General features: G+C 40.7%; 1 protein-coding gene across 2 annotated transcripts in view; it reads left to right on the top strand.

Moving 5' to 3' along the window:
* Positions 1 to 23,804, top strand: part of LOC134357971 (collagen alpha-6(VI) chain-like) — a 157,273-nt gene that overhangs the window by 39,174 nt on the left and 94,295 nt on the right. For both annotated transcript variants that reach the window (XM_063069798.1, XM_063069799.1), the window contains exons 8-10: positions 2,625 to 3,197; positions 7,654 to 8,009; positions 20,257 to 20,335. In XM_063069798.1, coding sequence (XP_062925868.1) covers positions 2,625 to 3,197; positions 7,654 to 8,009; positions 20,257 to 20,335 — 1,008 coding nt within the window. The remainder of the gene's footprint in view (positions 1 to 2,624; positions 3,198 to 7,653; positions 8,010 to 20,256; positions 20,336 to 23,804) is intronic.

Here is a 23,804-nt window from a genome sequence, read left to right as displayed (position 1 = left end):
CATTTTGGAAGGAAGAGCAAAATCACAAATATTATTTGAATAGAGTGAGACTACAAATTTTCTGGAACAAAGGGATCCTGGAATCTTAGTACATTAAATGTGAAGGATTGTCATAAGGGCCAGGAAATTGTGAGAAAGGCCAAATTGATGTAATCCTCCATTGTAGGATATTGCAAAGGTATGGAGTACAAAACCGGGAAAGTTTTGATGAAGCTTTACAGGACAATGGTGAAACCATAGCTGGAGTCCCATATATAATTATAGTTTCTATCTTTCAGAAACACCACGTTAGCAACAGGGATGGTCGAGAACAAGTTAATTGGAAAGGTTCTTGGGATGAATGTGTTGATGTATTGATCAGGTTGGAATTATATTCATTGGAATTTCAAAGAAGAATGCATAGTGATCTTTCTTAAAATTAAGCTTCTAGGGTATATCAACAGAATGGATATTGAGTAGACACAAGAGTATAGAATGGAGGGTGTAAATTAAAGGATTACATATTTAATGCAGGTGAGGAGGAATTTTCTCCCTCAGAGGGTCAATAGTTTTTGGAATTTTATATCCCAGAGAACCAGGTAGAAGGAATTATTGAATATTTGGCTTACTAAAATGTCAAAGAATATGGGGTGCGAGCAGGATTATGGTGTAGGGAGCAAGATTGGATCAGCAATGGTCTCACTGAATGGTAGAAAAGTTTCCAGAGGCTGACTGCCTCTTCTTGTTCTTCCTTGCGTTACCTTGATCGACATTTCAGGTTTTTTATTACTCTATTTTAATCCTCTGATTTTATTTCTTGTTTTCCCCCAAAGTCCCTAGTGACTCTATTCCAAGCAAGGTGGAAGATTATCTCAAACATTGAATTAAATTTTCCAGACAGTAAGTCTGTGGCTGTCCTTTCTGCATTCCATTTTCCCCAGTGCTAAATTCTGGCTTGTCTAATCACCAGTTAACTTTACTTTTGATTCTTTGCTTTAGTGCACAATGGGTAATCCTCCAGCAGCTTTGAATTGAAGTAAGTGTGAAGGACAAACTGGCTATAAACAGTAGGAATGAACTCCCCTGGGGGTATTGTTCTGTTTGTCTGCCTTCACTTTGGCTGAAGATCATGGAACCATGGTAAATGTTAAAGTCTTGGCTAAAACAGGGGAACCACAGTGACAGTCAATCCCCTATATTTTGTGCTTATCTTTGATTTATATATATTAACTGAGAGAATCTTCGAAGATTTGTCCAGATTGAGATGAAGGAGAGGAAATTTTTGGAGATGTGTAGATATGCTAAGACTGATACTCAGACTGCAATTTTAGCTAAAGCCAATGGGATAACTTACATTCAATTCATTACTTGTATATTTCTCTCTGGGATGCGGGTGTCACTGGAGAAACCTATATTTAGTATTAGTAGCATTGTTGCCCTATGTTCGGGCACGCTGGGATCCTGTTGAATAAGGGAATGATCCAGTATGCCTTGGCTGAAATACTCAGTCCGCAGCAATAACCTGAAGCTGTGACAGGTAAATTATTTAAGAACATACACTCGGTTGAAGTTTAAGCAGTTTAAAAGCAGTGAACTGCTGGTGCAGAAGAAATGGTATTTGAATGAACATCTTGAAATACATCAGGTTTCATTCAAGCATCATTGCTTCCTTTGGAGATTGGGAATGGCAGGGTAAACAAGGAAAATGGGCAGGGTTGAGTAAGCTCTGAGGGAGAGAGAATGGCTCTTGGTGGATGGCCGTACCTGCTCAGAGTGTTTAGCAAATAGTCCTGTTGCCTACATTTTCATGGGGACCAATGCTTAAACCACCTTCCATTCCCAATTTACACAAACTAACTGCTTCCCATGGTAGAAATACTTCAGTTCCTACAGTCAATATTGATCTGCATTTGCTTTCACTGGCAGCTCTAATAATTTCTTCAAACATCCATTGGTACAACTGCCCCCTCCCCAAAATTCATGTCCACAGGCAATTTTACTGAAAGCATAATGGAACTAAATCTTGTTTCTCTCTTCGTCACCCACTGAGTTAACATATGCACATGTAGGAGAGATTGTCCTGTGATCTGTCAAATTCTCTCCTTTGTGCAGTGTAGTCTGTTAAGGTGAGACAGTACAGCCAAGACTCATGGATTAGCCCTGATACTTCATTCTGTGTGGCTGGATTTCTCACTGCTGAGATAAACTGTATTATCAGGGAAAGAGAAACAGTTTCTCAAGGAAGGTACACAGAGTAGGATCCTTATGTTCAGAAAATGTGTACCCATGTGTTACCTACTATAAAGTGAATGTAGCTTTTGTTCAAAACATGAAAATTAGCTTACTGATGTGAACCTTGTACTTCACCTAGTGCGAAATGATCTCTTTGTAACTTTAATACATGAATAATATGTCCTGACTATCTTTTTGATAGCAATCTCCTGCTCTGCCTGTGTTTTATCCAGCTCTAGATAAAACTTTACATCCCATTTTGTCATTCTCATGAATGACCTATCATCACCACAAACATTGACCTACTTTTCATCGATGGATTTTAATGGGCTTCCGCTGTATTTGTTGCCTTTTAATGATCATATTATCTTTCTGTGCTCTAACTCCTATCTACTTATGTTTATCTTTTGCAGGATGTGAAGTTGAGAAAGCAGACATTGTTTTCCTTTTGGATGGTTCATCAGTCATAAAAGAGAGTGACTTTCAGATGATTAAGACTTCCCTGAAAGACTTTATTAGCTTGTTTGATGTTGGTGAAGATAACTTTCAGTTTGCCATAGCCCAATATGGCACTAAGCAAAAGGCTGAAATCTACCTGAATGACACTCATTCACATGATACACTAAGAAACAGAATTGATGATATGGTCCAGTTGAAGGGAACAACTGACACCGGGGCAGCATTACAGTATGTGAGCAGATTTTTCCAGCCATCACTGGGAAGTCGAAGGAAAGAGAAGGTGCCCCAGTACCTACTGGTAGTTACAGCCGGGCAATCCAGAGACAGTGTGGTGGCAGCTGCTAATGATTTGAGGAAACAGTACATCAATATATTTGCACTGGGTATTCAACACGCAAACCCCAACGAGCTTCTGAAAATCACTGGAGCAGCAGACAGAAAAATACTTATCCCAGAATTTAAAGATATAGATAAAATTAAAAGAAGAGTCGTTTATAAAATTTGTACTCCTCTTCCTCCTGTAAAAGGTAAGTCAATGAATGGTTTAGGGATACACTTGGCTGGGCATCCTGAATGTTGAAGTAAACCATGAATCCACTTGCTGATTGTCCGAGGTAATTTGGCCCCTCTCTAACTGCTCCTTTATGACAGGGAAACTTTCTGATTACCTTCCTCTACACCTTTGCCCACCGCACTATTTCCTGGGAATCATAAACACAAGGGAGTCTGCAGTTGCTGAAAACCCAGAGCAACACACACAAAATGCTGGAGGAACTCAGAAGGGCAGGCAGAGCACTACAGCCACAATGAGGACACTTTCAGGGTGGAGGAGCAACACCTCATATTCCTTCTGGGTAGCCTCCAACCTGATGGCAGGAGCATTGATTTCTTTAACTTCCAGTAATTCTTCCCACTCCCCCTTCCTTCTTCAATTCTTCTCTCTGGTTCCCCTTTTGTTTCTTCTCTTTAGCTGCCTATCACCATTCCCCTGGTGTCCCTTCCTCTTCATTCCCTTTCTTCCATGGTCCACTCTCCTCTCCTGTCCTTCTTCTCCAACCCTTCACCTTTTCCACCTATCACCCCCTTGCTTTTTACTTTATATCCCCCAACTCTAACCCCTCCCCCTTCCCCCACCCACCTGGCTTCGCCTATCCATTCTAGCTTGTACTCCCTCCACTCCCCACATATTCTGGCTTCTTCCCCCTCCCTTTCCAGTGCTGGTGAAGGGTTTTGGCCCAGAACTTCAAGTGTTTATTCTGCTCATTTCCTGGGATTTATTTTATATTTCAAAAATGAAATTTATTCATAACAAAAATACACAAAGGAAGAAACAAGTCAAATATATTTTACATTCTTGGTTGTTATATTCAATGGTGTTTTTTTAAAGATTAGAAAGCAAAACAAGTTCTACCTTCTTTGAAGAATATTTTCAGTAATTTATTGCAGCCTCTTTAAACAGTCCTTTGCATTAAATTGCACTGACTTAATGCCATATGCATAGTAATAATTCTATCGCTGGTTTGTATTAACTACCTATCATTTCTGCGAGGCACATGTGCTATCTTAAGTTCGCACTGTTTACCTAAGGTTAGGGATGTATGCTTTGGACTGTTACAGAGTCACAGAGCACTACAACACAAAAACAGGCCCTGCACCCCAGTCAGTCCATGCAGCACGGTTACTCTGCCTGGTCCCATCGACCCACACTTGAACCATGACCCTCCCTTCCATATATCTATTCAAAATTTTCTTACATAAATGTTGCAATCAAGCCCGCGTCCGACACTTCTGCCAGCAGTTTGCCCCATGCTTACATCACCTTCTGAGTGAAGAAGTGCCCCCTCAGGTCCCCCTTAATTATTTAACTTTTCACCTTAAACCTATGGCCTCTGATTCAAGTTTCAGGCAACCTCATTGGAAAAAGCCTGCTTGCATTTAACTTATTTGTACTCAATTTTATATACATTATTCAAATATCCCCTCAATCTCCTATTCTCTAGGGAAAAAAGTCCTAAAGTATTCAATCTTTCCCTATAAATCAGGTCCTCAAGTCTTGGCAACATCCTTACAAATTTTCTCTACACTCTTTCAATCTTATTGATATCTTTCCTGTATGTAGGTGAGTAGAACTGCACAAGATGGTCTAAATTTTGCCTCACCAATGTTTTCTACAACTTCAACATAACATCCTAACTCCTGTCCTCAATACTTTGATCTATGAAGGCCAATATGCCAAAAGCTCTTTATGACCCTAACTATGACACTACTTTGAAGGAATTATGGATCTGTATTCCCAGATCCCTTTGTTCTATAAAGTTCACTGTGCAAGTTCTATCACAGTTTGTCCTCTCACAAGTGCAATACTTCACACTTGTCTTCATTAAGTTATATCTGCCATTTTTCAGCCCAACTTTCCAGCTGGTCACTCCCCACCATAAGCCCAGATAGCCCTCCTCGGTATCCACTACACAGTAATCTTGATGTCATCTGCAAATTTGCTGATCTAGTTTACCACATTGTCATTCCAATCATTAATTGTATTGCAAACAATAATGAACCTAGCATTGATCTCTGCAGCATACCACTAGTCACAGGCTTCCTGTCAGAGAAGCAACCATTTGCTACCACTAAGCCGATGTCAAATCTAATTTACTATCTGGAACATTACAACATTGTACAGGCCTTTCACCCCACACTGTTGCTTTAACCTTTTAACCTATTCTAAGATCAATTAAAGCCTTTCCCCTAAATGCCAACTAGCTGAATTTTCTTTATGGGACTTTGTCAAAGGCCTTGCTGAAGTCCATGCAGACAACATCCATCGTCTTTCCTTCATCAAATGTCCTGTTAACCTCTATGGAAAGGTTTATAAGATTAGTTAGACACAATCTACCACACACAAAGCCCTGTAGACCATCCCTATGTAAGAGAAATGGCTTGATTGGGAATCAGTTTCAGGTCACTGGGTTCAAAGCCCAACACACTACCACTGTACTACTGAGAGTTGTGAGGGAACCCAGTTGCAGAAACCATGATGCACACAGGAGTTGATGTGCAGATTCAAAAGCAAGTTTGACTTTCTTTTAGCCAAGATGGGCAAAACCAGGCAACCAGTCCAAGTGAAAAATGCAGTAATCTGAACACAAAGCTTTGAGGCACAAATAAGAGCTAGAAATGGCAGGCAGTAAGCAGACCTCAAGAAAACACTAAAGGGCCCACACAAAAAAAAAAACAAAAAAACACAAAAACACAACATAAAATAAAGTACACAGGCATTGATTGGAAATGTGCAGTCAATGATCAGTAACAAGAGAGTCCAATCAGTTCTGAAAAAAACTTTTATTGAACCATGTCTGGCCCTGTTGGCCATCCCCAGAATAGACCAGAGTCTATACACCCTAATCAGACTCTGACAGGACAAATATTTGTATATCCTGTCCCTACCTTCCAATCATTTACCCACTACTGACATCAAGCTCACAGGTTTATAATTTCTCAGTTTATTCTCAGAGCCTTTTTTGAAAAATGGATCAAGCTGTCCCCCAGTCCTCCAGCACTTCACCCTTGGCTAAGGACATTTTAAGTACCTCTGCCAGGACCCCTACAATTTCTGCACTAGCATCTCCCAAGGTTTGAGGGAAGCTTGTCAGACCACCCTAATTTGCCTCAAGACTGTAAACACCTCCTCTTCTGTAATCCAGTTATGGTCCATGACCTCACTACTCTTCCGCCTCAGTTACATAGACTCTGTTCTGTCTCCTATTAAATACAGATGAAAATATTGCATTTAAGATGTCCCGCATCTCTTTTGGCTCCATGCATAGATAACCGTGCTGATCTTTAAGAGGATCAATGTTGTCCTTTGCCATCCCTCGGCTTTTAATATATCTGTTAGCTGCTCTTGGGATTCTCCTTCACCTAGTCTGCTAGAGCAACCTTCTTTTAGCCCTCCTGATTTCCCTCATGTTCTCTTATATCTTATACTCAAATGCCTCATTTGTTTTTTGCTGTCTGTTCCTGCCATGCACCTCCTTCTTCTTAACCAGTGCCTCAATATCCCTTGAAAACCAAGGTTCGCTCAACCTCTTCACCTTGCATTTTATTTGAATGATAAGTCTGTAGAAACTCTGTATTCCCAACATTTCACTTTTGAAGGCCTCCCACTGAATAAGCATCCCTTTGATAGTAAATACCCTGTCCCAATCCATACCTGCCATATCCTTCCTGAAGCCATCAAAATTGGCATTTCTGCACTTTAGAATATCAAACTGAGGACCAGTCCTATTCTTGTCCATAGTTGTCATAAAACTAATGGAATTATGATCACTAGATCCAAAGTGTTCCCCTACACACCCTTCTGTCTACCTGCCCTGTCTCGTTCCCTAACAGGAAAGCCACTCTCTCTAGTCGGGACGTCTATATATTGAGTAAGGAAAATTTTCTGAAAACATTTTATGAACTCTATCTAATCAAGTCCTTTTACAGTATGGGAGTTACTGTCAATATATGGAAAGCTAAAACTACCGACTAACACAAACTTACTTTTCTTGTAATTGTCTGCTATTTCTCTACACATTTGCGCTTGAAAGTCCTGCTGACTATTGAGAGGTCTATAATATAATTCCATTAGCAATGTCATCTTTTTCTTATTCCTCAGTTCTACTTACACAGCCTCCAGTCAGTCCTATTTGATCTCTGCCGTGACATTTTCCCTGATAAGTAACACAGATTTTGATTGTTTATCTTTGAAAATTACAAATAAATCTTGTGCAATTTACCCTCCGTTCCTCCCTTTATATTATATGGTCATGAGAATAAAATTTCAGCTATTTTGTCTGAAGAAGTAATGTGTGTGCTGAGATAGGATTCTCTCCTATTTTCATAAGACAACTTCTCAAAAGTTATTTATGAAGTTACTTACTTTGAACTTTACTGGACAAAATTTATTGAAATATAACTAAGAATGCATTCTTCAATTTATAGATGATCCAGCATGCAAGATAGACATTGTGGTGGGGTTTGCTTTAGCAAGAAGAACTGGTGTACGGGGCATATTCACTGGCCAGCAAAAACTACAAGCAAAGCTTCGACAAATACTGAGGGAAATCACGTCTGTGAAAAACATCAGCTGTGTACCTGCTTCTAAGTTAAATATCAGAGTGGGCTTTCATATAATAAGCACCACTGGCAGGTCTATCTATGAAACTGAATTTGAAGAGTTCAACCCATTAATTGTAGTTAAATTGCTAGACATGCAAACAGATGATAGAATTGAATTGAATGCAAAATTACTGAAATCATTTCCAGAAAGATTTCGGGATTCAACTGCAAATGCAAAGGTAAGAATATTATAGCCATTTATATGCAACCTTCTTTTAAAACTTCTTAATCCTGCCAGTAGCATATGTGAGACAGATACATTGCAAGAATGCTTTATTTTTTGAGAGGAGTAATTCAAAACAAAAATGCTCCCCAATTATTAAATCAAATAGTACAAAGTTCTCTCCACACCATTATCTTGTTTACTTAAGTATTTAATATGCCTCATTAGTATGTGCAAATGCTCTTAAGTCTGAGTTCAATGACTTCAGAGATATCAGTTTTGGCAAATCAAGAATTTTGAACCTAGAGGATCTTAAGGAGACTTAGGAGAGCAATAAAACAAACATGTTCATAAAAAATAATTCAAATCTTGCTGCAATTGTAATCTAAAAGTGGTTAAACTGTCTATAACCTACATAATTGCCTGTAGCTAGCTGCAGATACATGCTTTTTCCTGTGATGTTACTATTTCATATTATTTAATAATTATGAAATTTTCAAAATTCATGTTTTGTAATTCATCTAATTTTACTATAATTTTTGAATCTACATCAGACAATGTAAGCTATGTAAAGCCCCATTATTTTTGGTCGAGTTATTGTTGTAGGTTGGAGAGATTATGAAGTGGGGACTTACACCCAGTGAATATCCTGAGTCTGCTGGAAAACACACAAATTGTCACTGCCATATAGAGTGTAAGAGCCCCATGAGGCAGTTACAATTCCTACTTCATCCGCTGCCCTCGAAGGTGGACTTAACTGTTTTGTGTGTGTGTGTGTGTGTGTGTGTGTGTGTGTGTGTGTGTGTGTGTGCTGTTTGATCTTCCTGCAGGTACTCTTCACTACACAGGATGTTTGCAACTCTTTGTCCTAATGAATACCTTTGCATAGTTTGTTTTTCCACTGACTGTGATGCTGTTCAACTGCGTTTTCAATTGTTCACATTGACACCCAACACCTTAATGTCCCTTTTACAGATGTCTTTAAAGCACAAATTTGGGCACTGAAGTGACCTTTTCCCTGAAGTGTAACCTCCATTGAGAACCTCTTTAGAAATTCTCCCATCTGATGAATATACACTATGGATCACTGACTGTGCTATATGTACCAACTGCAAAATCAGGATGTGAGAATTTTGATTGAGTCTAGCCATCCAACATAATTTCAGAATGTGTTGAAAGCAGTGCAGTTGATTCCTGTTCTCCCCCCAATTTTTGGAGTCTGGCATCCAGATGTTACTGCAACATCGTAGATAGTTGACAACACAGTTTTTGGACACTCTGATCTGAAAAATTTGTTTGCTAATCAACCGCACAGACTGGAAAGCACTTTAGGAGCTTTCCCTCTAGGAAACTGAGAATTCTTTAACATTGTAAATGTGTTGAACGGATTAGCTACAGAGACTTGTTTGCACTTGTGAAACCTGGGAACTACATATTGAATATTGAATCAAACAGCAAACTGGAGCAGTTTATTTACTTGCAGAGTTCTTAGAATTTGGAACTTACTGACACAGGGTGTGTTGAAACCAGTTGCCATTAAAAAGTTATTAGACAAGTAATAGAAAGGGAAAGGAATAAAAAGGAGTATTCTCACATGCTAAACTAAAGTATATAGAATGGAAGGAGACTCAGAGAGCATAGAACAGCATAGCACTGGACAGACCATTGGGCCCATAATGTTATGCCAAATATCCTCCTGTGTATCATCCAAATTCTTTTCCTCCCATGTGTCTATGTAGTGGGCTTATCACCAACTATGATGAGATGGCCTACTGAGAGGAGGTGAAAGAACTTGAGACTTGGTGCCAGGCAAATCATTTCTTTCTCGATGTCAACAAGATAGCAGCAGCACAGCAGGGGAAACTGCGAGCAGCTGCAAACTCCTGAGAGTCCCAGAACACATCCTACAAAATCAGGAAAACCCCCCAATGCCTCTGCCTTCTGAGGAGGCTGAAGAGAGATGGACTATGCACGTCTATACACCATAAAATCATAAGACATAGGAGTAGAATTAGGCCATTTGGCCCATCGAGTCTGCTCCACTATTTAATCATGGCTGATCTTTTTCTTTTCCTCCTCAGCCTCACTCTCCGGCCTTCTTCCCATAATCTTTGATACCATGTCCTATCAAGAACCTATCAAGCTCTGCCTTAAATATACCCAATGACCTGGCCTCCACAACTACCTGTGGTAATAAATTCCACTAATTCACCACTCTCTGGTGAAAGAAGTTTCTCCGTATCTCTGCTTTAAATGGAGGCCCTCTATCCTGAGGATGTGCCCTCTTGTCCTACACTCCCCCACCATGGGAAATATCCATTCCACATCTACTCTGTCTAGAACTTTCAACATTCAAAAGGTTTCAGTGAGGTCCCCCTCATCCTTCTAAATTCCAGTGAATACAGACCCTGAGCCATGAAATGTTCTTTGTAGATAACCCGTTAATTTCCGGAATCTTCCTTATGAACCTTCTCTGAACCCTCTCCAAAGCCAGCACATCTTTTCTTAGCCGAGAAATGTTCACATTACTCGAGGTGGGGCCTTACCAGTGCCTTATGAAGCCTCAGCATCACATCCCTGCTCTTGTATTCTGGACTTCTTGGAAATGAATGCTAACATTGCATTTGTCTTTCTCACCACTGATTCTACATGCAAGTTAACCTTTAGGGTTCTGCACAAGGACTCCCAAGTCCCTTTTGCATCTCAGATAGTTAGATTTTCTCCTCATTTAGAAAATAGGCTGCACATTTACTTCTTCTACCAAAGTGCATGAATATGCATTTTCCGACATTGAATTTCATTTGCCAATTTCTTGCCCATTCTCCTAATCTGTCTAAGTACTTCTGCCACCTACTAGTTTCCTCAGCACTACCTGCCCCTCTACCAATCTTCATATCAACAAAGCCATCTATTCTATCATCTAAGTCATTGATATTCATCATAAAAAGTGGTTCCAACACTGACCCCTGTGGAACACTACTAGTCACTGGCAGCCAACCAGAAAATTATCCTTTTATTCCTGTCCAGTCCTGCCGAAGGTTTTCGGCCTGAGACATTGACTGTACTCTTTTCCATAGATGCTGCCTGGCCTGCTTAGCTCCTCCAGCATTTTGTGTGTTTTGCTCTTTTTATTCCTACTCACTGCCTCCTACCAATTGGCAATAGTCTAACCATGCCAGTAACTTTCCTGTCAAGGGCATTCTGAAAGTCCAGATATAGAACATCCACTGCATCCCCTTTATCTATCCTACTTGAAGCCTTCTCAACAGGTATGTCAGGCAAGCTTTTACCTTAAGGAAACCATGCTGACTTTGTCCTATCTTGTCCTGTATCACAACAAGTCTCCACAACCATATCCTTAACAATTGACTCTAACATCTTCCCAACCACTGAGGTCAGGCTAATTGTTTTAATTTCCTTTCTGCTGCATTTCTCCTTTCTTAAAGAGTTGAGTGACATTTGCAATTTTCCAGTCCTCTGGCACCATGCCAGAGTCCAATGATTTTTGAAAGATCATTACTAATGCCTCCACAATCTCTACAGCTACCTCCTTCAGAACCCTAGGGTGGGGTGCAGTTCATCTGGTCTGGGTGACTTATGTACTCTGAGGCCTCTCAGCTTTTTGAGCACCTTTTTATAATAGTAACTGCACTCTCTTCTCTTCCCTAGCACCCTTTAACATCTGGCAGTATCTTCCACAGTGATACAAAATACTTATTTAGTTCATCTGCCATTTCCTGGTCTTCCATTATTATTTCTCCAGCCTCATTTTCTAGCGGTCCTATATCCACTCTCATCTCTCTTTTATTTTTTACATACTTGAAAAACCTTGTACTATTCACTTTGATATTGTTTGCTAGCTTACTTTCATATTTCATCTTTTCCCTCCATATGATTTTCTTAGTTGCTCTCTATAGGTCTTTAAAAGCTTCCCTGTCCTCTGTCTTACCGCAAATCTGCATGTTATTGTATGCCTTCTGTTTTGCTTTTACATTAGCTTTGACTTTCTTCGTCAGCGACAGTTGTACTATTTTGCTATTTGAGTATTTCTTTGTTTTTGGAATACATCTATCCTGCACCTTCCTCATTTTTCCCAGAAACTCACACCTTTGCTGCTCTGCCAGCAGCTCCTTCTAATTTACTTTGGCCAACTCCTCTCTCATACAACTGTAATTTCCTTTACTCTGCTGAAATACTGCTATGTCAGACTTTACTTTCTCCCTATCAAATTTCAAGTTGAGCTGAATCATATTGTGATCACTGTCTCCTAAGGGTTCTTTTACCTTAAGCTCCCTAATCACTTCCACTTCATTTCATGACACCCAATCTAGTATAGCTGATCCCCTAGTAGGCTCAATGATAAATGGCTTTAAAAAGCCATCTCGTAGGCATTCAACAAACCCACTCTCTTGAGATCCATTACTAACCTGATTTTCCCAATCGACCTGCATGTTGAAATCTCCCATGACTATCATAACATTGCCCTTTTGACACGCCTTTTCTATTTCCCAATGTAATCTGTGGTCCACATCCCAGCTACTGTCAAGAGGCCAGCATATAACTGCTAACAGGGTCATTTTACCTTGCAGTTTCTTAACTCAACCCACAAGGATTCAAGATCTTCTGATCCAATGTCATATCTTTCTACTGATTTGATGCCATTCTTTACCAGCAGAGCCATATCACCCCCTTTGCCGACCTTCCTATTTCTCCGATACAATGTGTAACATTGGACATTCAACTTCCAACTATAACCATCCTTCAGCCGCGATTCAGTGATGGCCACAATATCATACCTTACAACCTATAATAGTGCAACAAGATCATCCACCTTATTTCTTATACTCCATGCATTGAGATATAGCACTTTGAGTACTGTGTTTGCCACCGGTTTTGATTCTACATCTCTAATGGCTGCAATTTTGTCCAACCATCTGCCTGCCCTTCCTGACAATCTGACTGCACGCTATCTTTGCTTTATTACTATTCTTCCTGTCCTGAGTCCCTTCACTCTGATTTCCAAACCCCTGCCAAATTAGTTAAAAACACTCACCAACAGCTGTAATAAACCTGCCCACAAGAATATTGGACCCCCTCAGATTCAGGTGCAACCTGTCACTTTGAACAGGTCATACCTCTCCCAGAGGAGATCCCAAATATCCAAGGAGGAAGAGGCAGTTGGCTCACAAATAAAGAAAGCTTGGAGACAGTGAGGGAGGGAGAATAGGCAGGTGATAGAGAAGAGACACGCTCAGACTGATGGCTTGAGATGTGTCTGTTTTAATGCAAGGAGTATTATGAACAAAGCAGATGAGCTCAGAGCATGGATCAGTACTTGGAGATGATGTTGTGGCCATTACAGAGACTTAGATGGCTCAGGGGCAGGAATGGTTACTTCAAGTACCAGGCTTTAGATGTTTCAGAAAGGACAGAGAGGGAGGCAAAAGAGGTGGGGATAAGGCACTGTTGATTAGAGATAGCGTCATGGGTGCAGAAAAGGAGAAGGACATGGAGGGAGTGTCTACGGAGTCTCTGTGGGTGGAAGTTAGGAACAGGAAGAGGTCAATAACTCTACTGGGTGTTTTTTATAGACCACCCAATAGTAACAGGGACATCAAGAAGCAGATAAGGAGACAGATTCTTGAAAGGTATACTAATAACAGGGTTGTCGTGGTGAGAGATTTTAATTTTCCAAATATTGATTGGCATGTCCCTAGAGCGAGGGGTTTAGATGGGGTAGAGTTTGTTAGATGTGTTCAAGAAGGTTTCTTGACACAATATGTAGGTAAGCCTACAAGAGGAGAGACTGTACTTGATCTAATATTTGGAAATGAACCTGGTCAGGTGTCAGATCTCTCAGTGGAAGAGCATTTTGGAGCTAGTGATCACAATTCTATCTCCTTTATCATAACATTGGAGAGGGATAAGAACAGACAAGTTAAGAAAGTGTTTAATTAGAGTAAGGAGAAATATGAGGCTATCAGGCAGGAAATTGGAAGCATAAATTGGGAACAGATGTTCTCAGAGAAATGTGTGGAAGAAATGTAGCAAATATTCAGGGGACATTTCCGTGGAGTTCAGCATAGGTACGTTCCAATGAGAGAGGGAAAGGGTGGTAGGGTACAGGAAACATTGGTGTACAAAGGCTGTTGTAAATCTAGTCAAGAAGAAAAGAAGAGCTTACTGAAGGTTCAAAAAACTAGTTAATGATAGAGATCTAGAAGATTATAAGGCTAGCAGGAAGGAGCTTAAGAAAGAAATTAGGAAAGCCAGAAGGGACCTTGAGGAGGCCTTGGTGGACAAGATTAAGGAAAACCCCAAGGCATTCTACAAGTATGTGAAGAGCAAGAGGATAAAATGTGAAAGAATAGGACCAATCAAGTGTAACAGTGGAAAAGTGTGTATGGAACCGGAGAAGATAGCGGAGGTACTTAATGACTACTTTGCTTCAGTATTCACTACCGAATAGGATCTTGCTGATTGGAGGGATGACTTACAGCGGACTGAAAAGCTTGAGCATGCAGATATTAGGAAAGAGGATGTACTAGAGCTTTTGGAAAGCATCAAGTTGGATACGTCACCAGGACTAGACGAGATGTACTCTAGGCTACTGTGCGAGGCAAAGGAGGAGATTGCTGAGCCTCTGGCGATGATCTTTGCATCACCAATAGGGATGGGAGAAGTTCTGGGGAATTGGAGGGTTGCGGATGTTGTTCCATTATTCAAGAAAGGGAGTAGAGATAGCCCAGGAAATTATAGACCAGTGAGTCTTACTTCAGTGGTTGGTAAGTTGATGGAGAAGATTCTGAGAGGCAGGATTTATGAACATTTGGAGAGGCATAATATGATTAGGAATCTTCAGCGTGGCTTTGTCAAAGGCAGGTTGTGCCTTACAACCTGATTGAATTTTTTGAGGATGTGACTAAACACATTGATGAAGGTAGAGCAGTAGATGTAGTTTATATGGATTTCAGCAAGGCATTTGACAAGGTACCCCATGCAAGGCTTATTGAGAAAATAAGGAGGCATGGGATCCAAGGGGACATTGCTTTGTGGATCCAGAACTGGCCTGCCAACAGAAGGCAAAGAGTGGTTGTAGACGTATTATATTCTGCATGGAGGTTGGTGACCAGTGGTGTGCGTGAGGGATCTGTTCTGGGACCTTTACTCTTCATGATTTTTATAAATGACCTGGATGAGAAAGTGGAGGGATGGGTTAGTAAGTTTGCTGATGACACAAAGGTTGGGGGTGTTGTGGATAGTGTGGAGGGCTGTCAGAGCTTACAGCAGGACATCGATAGGATGCAAAACTGGGCTGAGAAATGGCAGGTGGAGTTCAACCCAGATAAGTGTGAAGTGGTTCACTTTGGTAGGTCAAATATGATGGCAGAATATAGTATTAATGGTGAGACTCCTGGCAGTGTGGAGGATCAGAGGGATCTTGGGGTCCGAGTCCATAGGATGCTCAAAGCAGCTGTGCAGGTTGACTCTGTGGTTAAAAAGGTGCATGGTGTATTGGCCTTCATCAATCGTGAAATTGAGTTTAGGAGCCGAGAAGTAATGTTGCAGCTATATAGCACCCTGGTCAGACCCCACTTGGAGTACTGTGCTCAGTTCTGGTCACCTCACTACAGGAAGGATGTGGAAACCATAGAAAGGGTGCAGAGGAGATTTACAAGGATGTCACCTGGATTGGGGAGCATGCCTTATGAGAATAGGTTGAGTGAACTTGGCCTTTTTTCCTTGGAACAACAGAGGATGAGAGGTGACCTGACAGAGGTGTATAAGAAGATGAAAGGCATTGATCATGTGGATAGTCAAGAGGCTTTTTCCCAGGGCTGAAATGGCTAGCATGAGAGGACACAGTTTTAAGGTACTTAGAAGTAGGTACAGAGGTGATGTCAGGGGTAACTTTTTTACACAGAGAGTGGTGAGTATGTGGAACGGGCTGCTGGTGACGGTGGTGGAGGCGGATACAATAGGGTCTTTTAAGAGACTCCTGGACAAGTACATGGAGCTCAGAAAAATAGATGGCTATGGGTAAGCCCTAGGTAATTTCTAAGGTAAGGACATGTTCGGCACAACTTTGTGGGCCGAAGGGCCTGTATTGTGCTGTAGGTTTTTCTATGTTTCTAACCTGAAGCCATGCCCTCTGCACCAGCTTCTCAGCCACACATTTATCTGCCAGATCATCCTGTTTCTACTCTGACTGGCATGTGGCACAGGGAGGAATCCAGAAATTACTGGAGGTCCTGCCTCTCAGCTTTCTACCTAGCTCTCTAAATTCTCTTTTCAGGACCTCTTTGCTTTTCCTTCCTATGTCATTGGTACCAATATGTATCAAGATATCTAGCTGCTCTCCCTCCCTCTCCAAAATGCTGCGGACACGATCCGAGACATCCCTGACCCTGGCACCAGGGAGGCAGCACATACCATTCAGGTGTCCCAATCATGACTACAGAATCTCCTGTCTATTCCCCTGACTACTGAGTCCCTTATCACTCCCACTCTCCTCATCTCCTCTTTCCCTTCTGCACTATGGTTTAGTGCCAGTAACCTGGTCTCCATGCCATTCCCCTGGGAGGTCATGCCCCATAACAGTATCCAAAGTGGCATAATTATTATTGAGATGACTGACCACAGGGGTGTTCTGTGTTAACTGCCTATTCACATTTCCATTTCTCCTGATAGTCACCCAGCTACTCGTCTCCTGCAACTTAGGGGTGACTACTTCCCTGTAACTCCGATCGATTATCTCCTCACTCTCCCGTACAAGCCAAAGGTTATCCAGCTGCTGCTCCAGATCCATAACACGGTCTACAATGAGCTGTAGCTGGATGCATTTCACACAGATGTAGTGCCCTGAGAGAATCAGGATCTCCCAGGACTCCAATATCTGGCATTAAGCGCACACAACAGCCATTTACTACACTAGGTACAGTAAGAGAGAAAAAAAGGGTACCTTAACAGAATCTTACCCACAGCCAACACCCTTTTCAAGCTGAAGCCTCCTTTGAGCCAAAGCCTCCACCTGGCCTACTCCCAACAATGGCTGCCCTGACAATGGACACCATGACCTCATGATCTTCCACAGATGTGCAGACGAGGGCATCCTAACAAGCTACATTGCTGCATGGTACAGAAACTGATCTGCAGCAGACAAGAAGGCTCTACAACAGGTAGTCTACACTGCCCAGTGCATCACTGGTACCAGCCCATTGTGTATTTAACACTTCAGTAATATTTGAGTAAACCTTGAGTCATATTTGATTAGGCAATCTTATTCCTTTAAATAATTCATTGTGATACATGTGCACCTCACTTAAAGTAAATTCCAAGTTACAATCCACATTTCTGGACTCCTAAGTCTTCCTTTGAATTAGTTTTGAAGATAAAAAACCATAACATTAGGAAAGAACTATTTTTAAAATGAACTCAGGATGACCATCAACTTGTTGGAGCACAGTGAGATGTTCAAACTAAAAAAAATTCAGTGAGGAGAGGACAAATTCACAAAAAAAAACAGCTTGTGCAGAGACAGTTGAGTTAAAACCAGCATAACGCAGCGCAGCACATGTTCTTCAGAAGGAAAGCCATGATCGAGTTTTAATAAAGAAAGAGCATAAAACAGATAATCTATGGGTTCATAAAGAGTGAGTACCAGATGATAATAAATCATGAATAAAAGCAGAAATGGCTGGCTGTGTCAGAAAGATTGATGAGTTTGATTACACAGGTTTACTAAGCTAATTCAAAAATATTTTGAAGCAATTGAAATAGCCAATGAGAAATGAGTACCAATTTTTGCGGTGCATTTGCTCATACAGTTTGCTTCGAAGATTGTCTGCTCCAACCAAACCAGTAGAAATGAGTTTTGCTGATATTATCAAAGTAATGGAAGCATATTTGTTGATTGCTGAACCCTTTAGTTTTCATAAGCAGAATCAAAAGGAAGGGGAATCCATTTCAGCTAAATTAGCTAAATTGAAGAGATTGTCTAAGCTTTGTCAGCTCGGTAATGGGCTTAATAACGTACTAAGAGATCTTTCCGTTTGTGGAATCTTTCAAGAGAGGATTCAAAAATAGCTCCTAACTGAAGCACAACTTACATTTAAAAGAGCAATTGAAATCATTGTTTCAATGGAAACCGCAGACAGAAACGCAATTGAGTTTTTAGTCAGGAACGAAAGAGAGCATAAGCAAAATTGCAGCCTCTAAACAGAAATTGGCCTGGCTGAAGAAAATTGTGTTACCGTTGTGGCAGGGACTCACAGACACCAGACCAATGTAGGTTTAAAGCCAAAACTTGCGAAAGGTGCAACAAAGTAGGTTACATGCAAAGAGCATGTTCGTCAGACAAAAATAAGTGGATTGTGTACAGAAGAGAAAACGATAAAAAAAAGTCAAATTACATTTTCAAAAAGAGCACTAATCTGCATGCTGTTAATGAAAAGTCTGATAATGTTGAGGGTGACATCGGACTGTATAGCCTTGAGATTTACAGTGTCAAAATTAACAATAGACAAGCAATATTGTTTATGCCAGAAGTGAACGGCAAATTAATTAAAATGGAGTCAGGCACTGCCTCACCTGTTTCAGCCATTCCACAAGATTAGTGTTGAATGGCATTTGAAAGATTAAAAAAAAACTGAAGCTTGCAGATATCCAACTAAGAACTTATCCCAGAGAAAAGATAACTCCTGTGGGAATAACATCTGTAACAGTGAAATACAACAACCAACAAGCCACATTGAGATCATATGCAGAAGAAACAGGATGACCAACATCATGGGTATGTAAATAGCTGAGACAACTACAACTTGATTGGAGAACAATCTACAATTTGCATGCCACATTCCATGAAATGGAGCCAACTGGAAGTGAGTTAAGAAAGATACTGGACGATGCCACAATTGTCCCCATGCTGACAACATGGACTGTTGCCCAACAGAGGACCAACAGGTGTCAGTGCCAACACCCGTACCTCTGGATGGAAGACATATTGGACCAAGGAAGGACCATGCTGCTCCGAGAAATCGTGAAAGTGATGAAAATAGTGGTCTGACTACAATAGATTTTGTAGGCAACAGATTTGAAAAAGCTTCTGATATGTAAATCAAACAGCTACTTGCGAAATGTGGCTTTGTTTTAAGCTGGAAGAGAATTCAAGGAGCTTCCAAAAAGTTGCAAGCATTCAGCTTTTTTGAGTATAAAGAACCAGAATCTACTTTGCATACATTAAGCTTATTGCACGAAATTCAAGTGGGGGATAAACAGCAGTGTGTAAAAGTAGATGCAAAGCCCAAAGCCCAGCTGGATGAATGGAAGGGCAAAAAGAAAGGGGTCACTGGAGACACAGAAACGAGGGTTCATCAGATGTTGTTGTGGATGAGGAAACCAAGAGAAGAGACCACAAGTCTCACCTGCCAAGCAGAGTGATCTCCCTTGTGAAAAATTATGTCATTTCTTACATACATACATATATACACAGAAAGGTGCTGGAAAAGGGCCAGTCACATCATAAAGGATCACACCCACCCTGTTCCTGGACTGTTTGTCCCATTCCCATCAGGGAGCAGGCTGTGTAGCATCCCTGCCAGGGCAATCAGATTCAAATACAGATACTTTCCCCAAGAAGTGAGGCTGGTCCACACCTCCACCCCCTAACCCATCCCTCCACACTCCCTACCACCACTACTTTATCATTTCCTCTCAGATACCTTATGTGTGGACATTCCTGTGCCTAGTGTCACTTTATGGACCTGAATCAATCTATGTATATAGGCTATCTTATTTATTTGTATTTATTGTAGTATTTTATTATTGTGTTCCTTATCTTTTTTTATGCTGCCTCAGATCTGGGATAACAATTATTTTGTTCTCCAATACACTTGTGTACTGCAACCAACATAAAACAATCTTGAACAATTTTTTTTTGAACTTGAATTATCTGTAGCCTCTTCAACTTCATGACACTACCTTCTTCCAATATTTCACCTGATGATGCAATGCGGGCACCTACCACTTTCTGCATAAAAATCTTGACCCTCACATTGTCTAATGGGGGTTATAAATTCCTGGCTAAACCAGTCACAGTAATTGGTCTGTCTCTGTCCTAAAATCTATGTAAGTTCCCACAGTTTAATATTATTGCGGCTAATGGAAATGAAAGTTTAACTGAACTGATAAAAGAAGAAAGAAAGAAATATTTTATATTCAATTTAGCCGCAACAGCTCTGCATTTAATTATATTCTCTTCATAGGTGGTGCTGTTATTCACAGACGGATGGCATGGCACAGCGGAGGGGCTTCATCAATTTTCAAATGTAATGCATGCTAAAGGTAAGTCCATTTTCATTTGGATTTGAAACGTTGATTGTTTTAGACCTGTTAAATTAACCCATAAGGGATGAATTTATATTTTTATTGGTGCACACATTTAATTCCAAAAAACATCAAGGACATTGTACACCTAAAATGCAGCTGGAGAATTTGGCGCATTAGTCAGCATGAACAATTTGTACTTCTTGATTTTACTAGTTGGAAATATTTACGTAATATGAACCTAGCATTATGACCTCCATAATCATTTCGCCAGCTTTGTGTTTGGAGCAAGTAAGATCCAGTCCCATGTATGAAGAATTACGATTTAAAACCAGAATCCAGGGGACATTGGATTAATTTATAAGAATAAGGAATTAATTTCTTATCCAAATATGACTGGATAAACTGGTTTATGAAAAAAGCTGGAAAACAACAAACTGTAGGAGTTTCAGTGAATTGTCCAAGTAATGTTGATTCTGCAAAATGAGCAAGAGTGATTGAACCTGGCCTTGAAATCCCTAATTTACAGATATTGGACTGGGTGGAACATATCCTTCACCCTGGCTGTACCTCACCTTTGATAGAAGGTGCCCACCTCAGATAATTTCACTAATTCACCTTGATATTTTGGCACAGTGTAAGTGGGCAGTGTCATCTTCGAGCAATTCAGACAGGCTCACTGACCAAGATTAATATTTAAAATTATCTTAACTGTGCGGTGATAGGTGTCTCTGTGAGAAATATTGCTTTTGGGAAAAAGGACTAAAAAGAAAAATTCAGAGCTGCTCCCACCCTCTTTAAATCCCACACTGTCTTATAGGGTAAAAACAGAAAATGCCAGAAATATTCAGCAGATCAGGCCAAACCTGTGGAGAGAGGAACAGAATCAATGTTTTATGTCTGAGAGAGAAAGTCTAGTTGTTTTTTTAAGTTGTAGCAAAAGTTGGATCGCTAGGACAAAGGGAGTTTCTCTGATTGTGAGAGTCTAGGAATACCTTACTAGTACTGGATCCTAAGGACACACATCTGTATTGGATCTTAAGGACACACATGTGTATTTCCTCCTCTTGGATTCAATTTTAATGCATGGAAAAAAAAGCCCATTACCATTTGTAATCCTCACAAAGAGCTATGCATGACATTTTCAGATCCTCCTTCCCTCTGTAGGGCAGATTACTCTACTAACTCCACGTCTACAGATAACCAGGCCAAGCTTGTGCAATTTCATTGTGGACAATGATCTGTAGAAATGAACTTTTATCATCGTACCTAACCCATGCAAGTATTTGACAGTGCCAGAAGCATCCTCAAATCCTTTTCCAAGTAACAACAATAAATCTTGGGATTATCACAGAATCATTTTCAGTAGTACATGTGCTTTCAAACTTGCTTACTGCTTCAACCTTGCCATGGGGCAACGCCATCCCAACGCGTTAAAATGTACAATTTAGCATTCAGAAAAATGCAGTCATTTCTTTGCTATGTGTTTACAATTGTGACACAGTGAGGACATCCTTACTGAAGTTTTGGTGAGGTAAGCGTTTCTCCTTGAGCAATCTGGCAAGATACAGCCTGTAAGTATAGAGTCAAAGGTTGGAACAGGCACTGCATTGGTAAGAGCTGTTATATTTTATTTGCCCATATACAGTAATGTTATTGGGATTAATGAGATAGGATGTAACATTACTGGTTATTGTTGAGCAGACAGTGTGCAGAATCATGCAACAATATCTCCTGAGTGTACTCCAAACAGTGGGGAACGACTCTGGAGACCCCTGTTGTTCACTGTATGTTCTCTTCTGCAAAAACCTACATTAATTCCAAATAGCAGCCCTCTCTCTCTCTCTCTCTCTCTCTCTCTCTCTCTCTACTGAAAGGATTTTTATTCTCTCCTAAATCTAGTTCAAATCAAATGTATCAACATGTTCTAAGCCTTGTCTTTATAATTGCAATTTCCAGTAGAATCACCTAAGTTTATGATTCTGGCATGATCTTGGAGGACTGGGAGACTGCAAATGTCACTCCACTCTTTAAGCAGGGAAGAAGGCAAAAGAAAGGAAATTATAGGCCAGTTAGGTTGGGAAAGTGTTGTATTATTAAGCATGAAGTTGCGAGGTACTTGGAGACTAATGATAAAATAAAATAAGTCAAAGTCCCAGCATGGTTTCTGTAAAGGGAAATCTTGCCTGATAAATCTGTTAGAGTTCTTTGAGGAAGTAACAAGCAGGGTGGACAAAGGGGAGGCAGTGGATGTCATTTACTTAAATTTTCAGAAGGCATTTGATAAGGTGGCACACATGATGCTGCTTAACAAGATAAAATCCCATGGCATTACAGGAAAGATACTGGCATGGATAGCAGAATGGCTGGCAGTCAGGAGGCAGCGAGTGGGAATAAAAGGGGCCTTTTCTGCTTGGCTGCCGGTGACTAATGGCGATCCTCGGGGGTCAATATTGGGACCGCTACTTTTCACATTGTTTGTCAATGATTTAGATAATGGAATTGGTGGCTTTGTGGCAAAGTTTGTGGATGGTATGAAGATAGCTGGAGGGGTATGTAGTGCTGAGGAGGCAATGAAATTGCAATAAGACTGAAACAAATTGGAAGAATGGGCAAAAATTGGCAGATGGAATACAGTGTTGGGAAATGGTAAAAGGTACAATAATGCGGACTATTATCGAAATGGGGAGAAAATTCAAACATCAGAGGTGCAGAGGAACTTAGGAGTCCTTGTGCAAGTCTCCCAGAAGGCTAATTTACAGGTTGAGTATGTTAAAGAAGGCAAATGCAATGTTGGCATTTATTTCAAGGGGAATAGAATATAAAAGCAAGGAGATAATGCTGAGCCTTTATAAGACACTAGTCAGGCTGCACTTAGAGTATTGTCAACAGTTTTGGACCCCAAATCTCAGAAAGAGTGTGTTGTCATTGCAGAGAGTCCAGAGGAGATTCACGAGGACGATTCTGGGATTGAAGGGGTTAACATATGATTATTCCGGGAATAACATGGTTAATATATGAGGAGCATTTGGCAGCCTTGGGCCTGAACTCACTGGAATTCAGAAGAATGTGGTGGGGGGGGGGGATCTCTTTGAAACCTACCCAATGTTGAAAGGACTAGATAGGGTGGATGTGGAGAGGATGTTTCCTCTGGTGAGGGTATCCAGAATTAGAGAGCACAGCTTCAAAATTGAGGGGTGGCCCTTTAGAACAGAGGTAAGGAGGAATTTTTTTTAGCCAGAGAGTAGTAAATCTGTGGAATGCTTTGCCACAAACTGCGGTGGAGACCAAGTCCATGTGTATATTTAAGACGGAAGTTGATTGCTTCCTGATTGGTCAGGGGATCAAAGAACATGGTGAGAAGACAGGTGTATGGGTTTGAGTGGGATCTGGGATCAGCCATAATGGAATGACAGAGTAGACTTGATGAGCTGAATCTGCTCCCATGTGTTATGGTTTTATGGTCTTGTTCCAAGATTCTAACTTC

Source organism: Mobula hypostoma, chromosome 17 (genome assembly GCF_963921235.1).
Source record: "Mobula hypostoma chromosome 17, sMobHyp1.1, whole genome shotgun sequence".
NCBI lineage: Eukaryota > Metazoa > Chordata > Chondrichthyes > Myliobatiformes > Myliobatidae > Mobula > Mobula hypostoma.
Note: the sequence above shows the minus strand (reverse complement) of the source record. Positions and strands in the feature narration are given on the sequence as shown.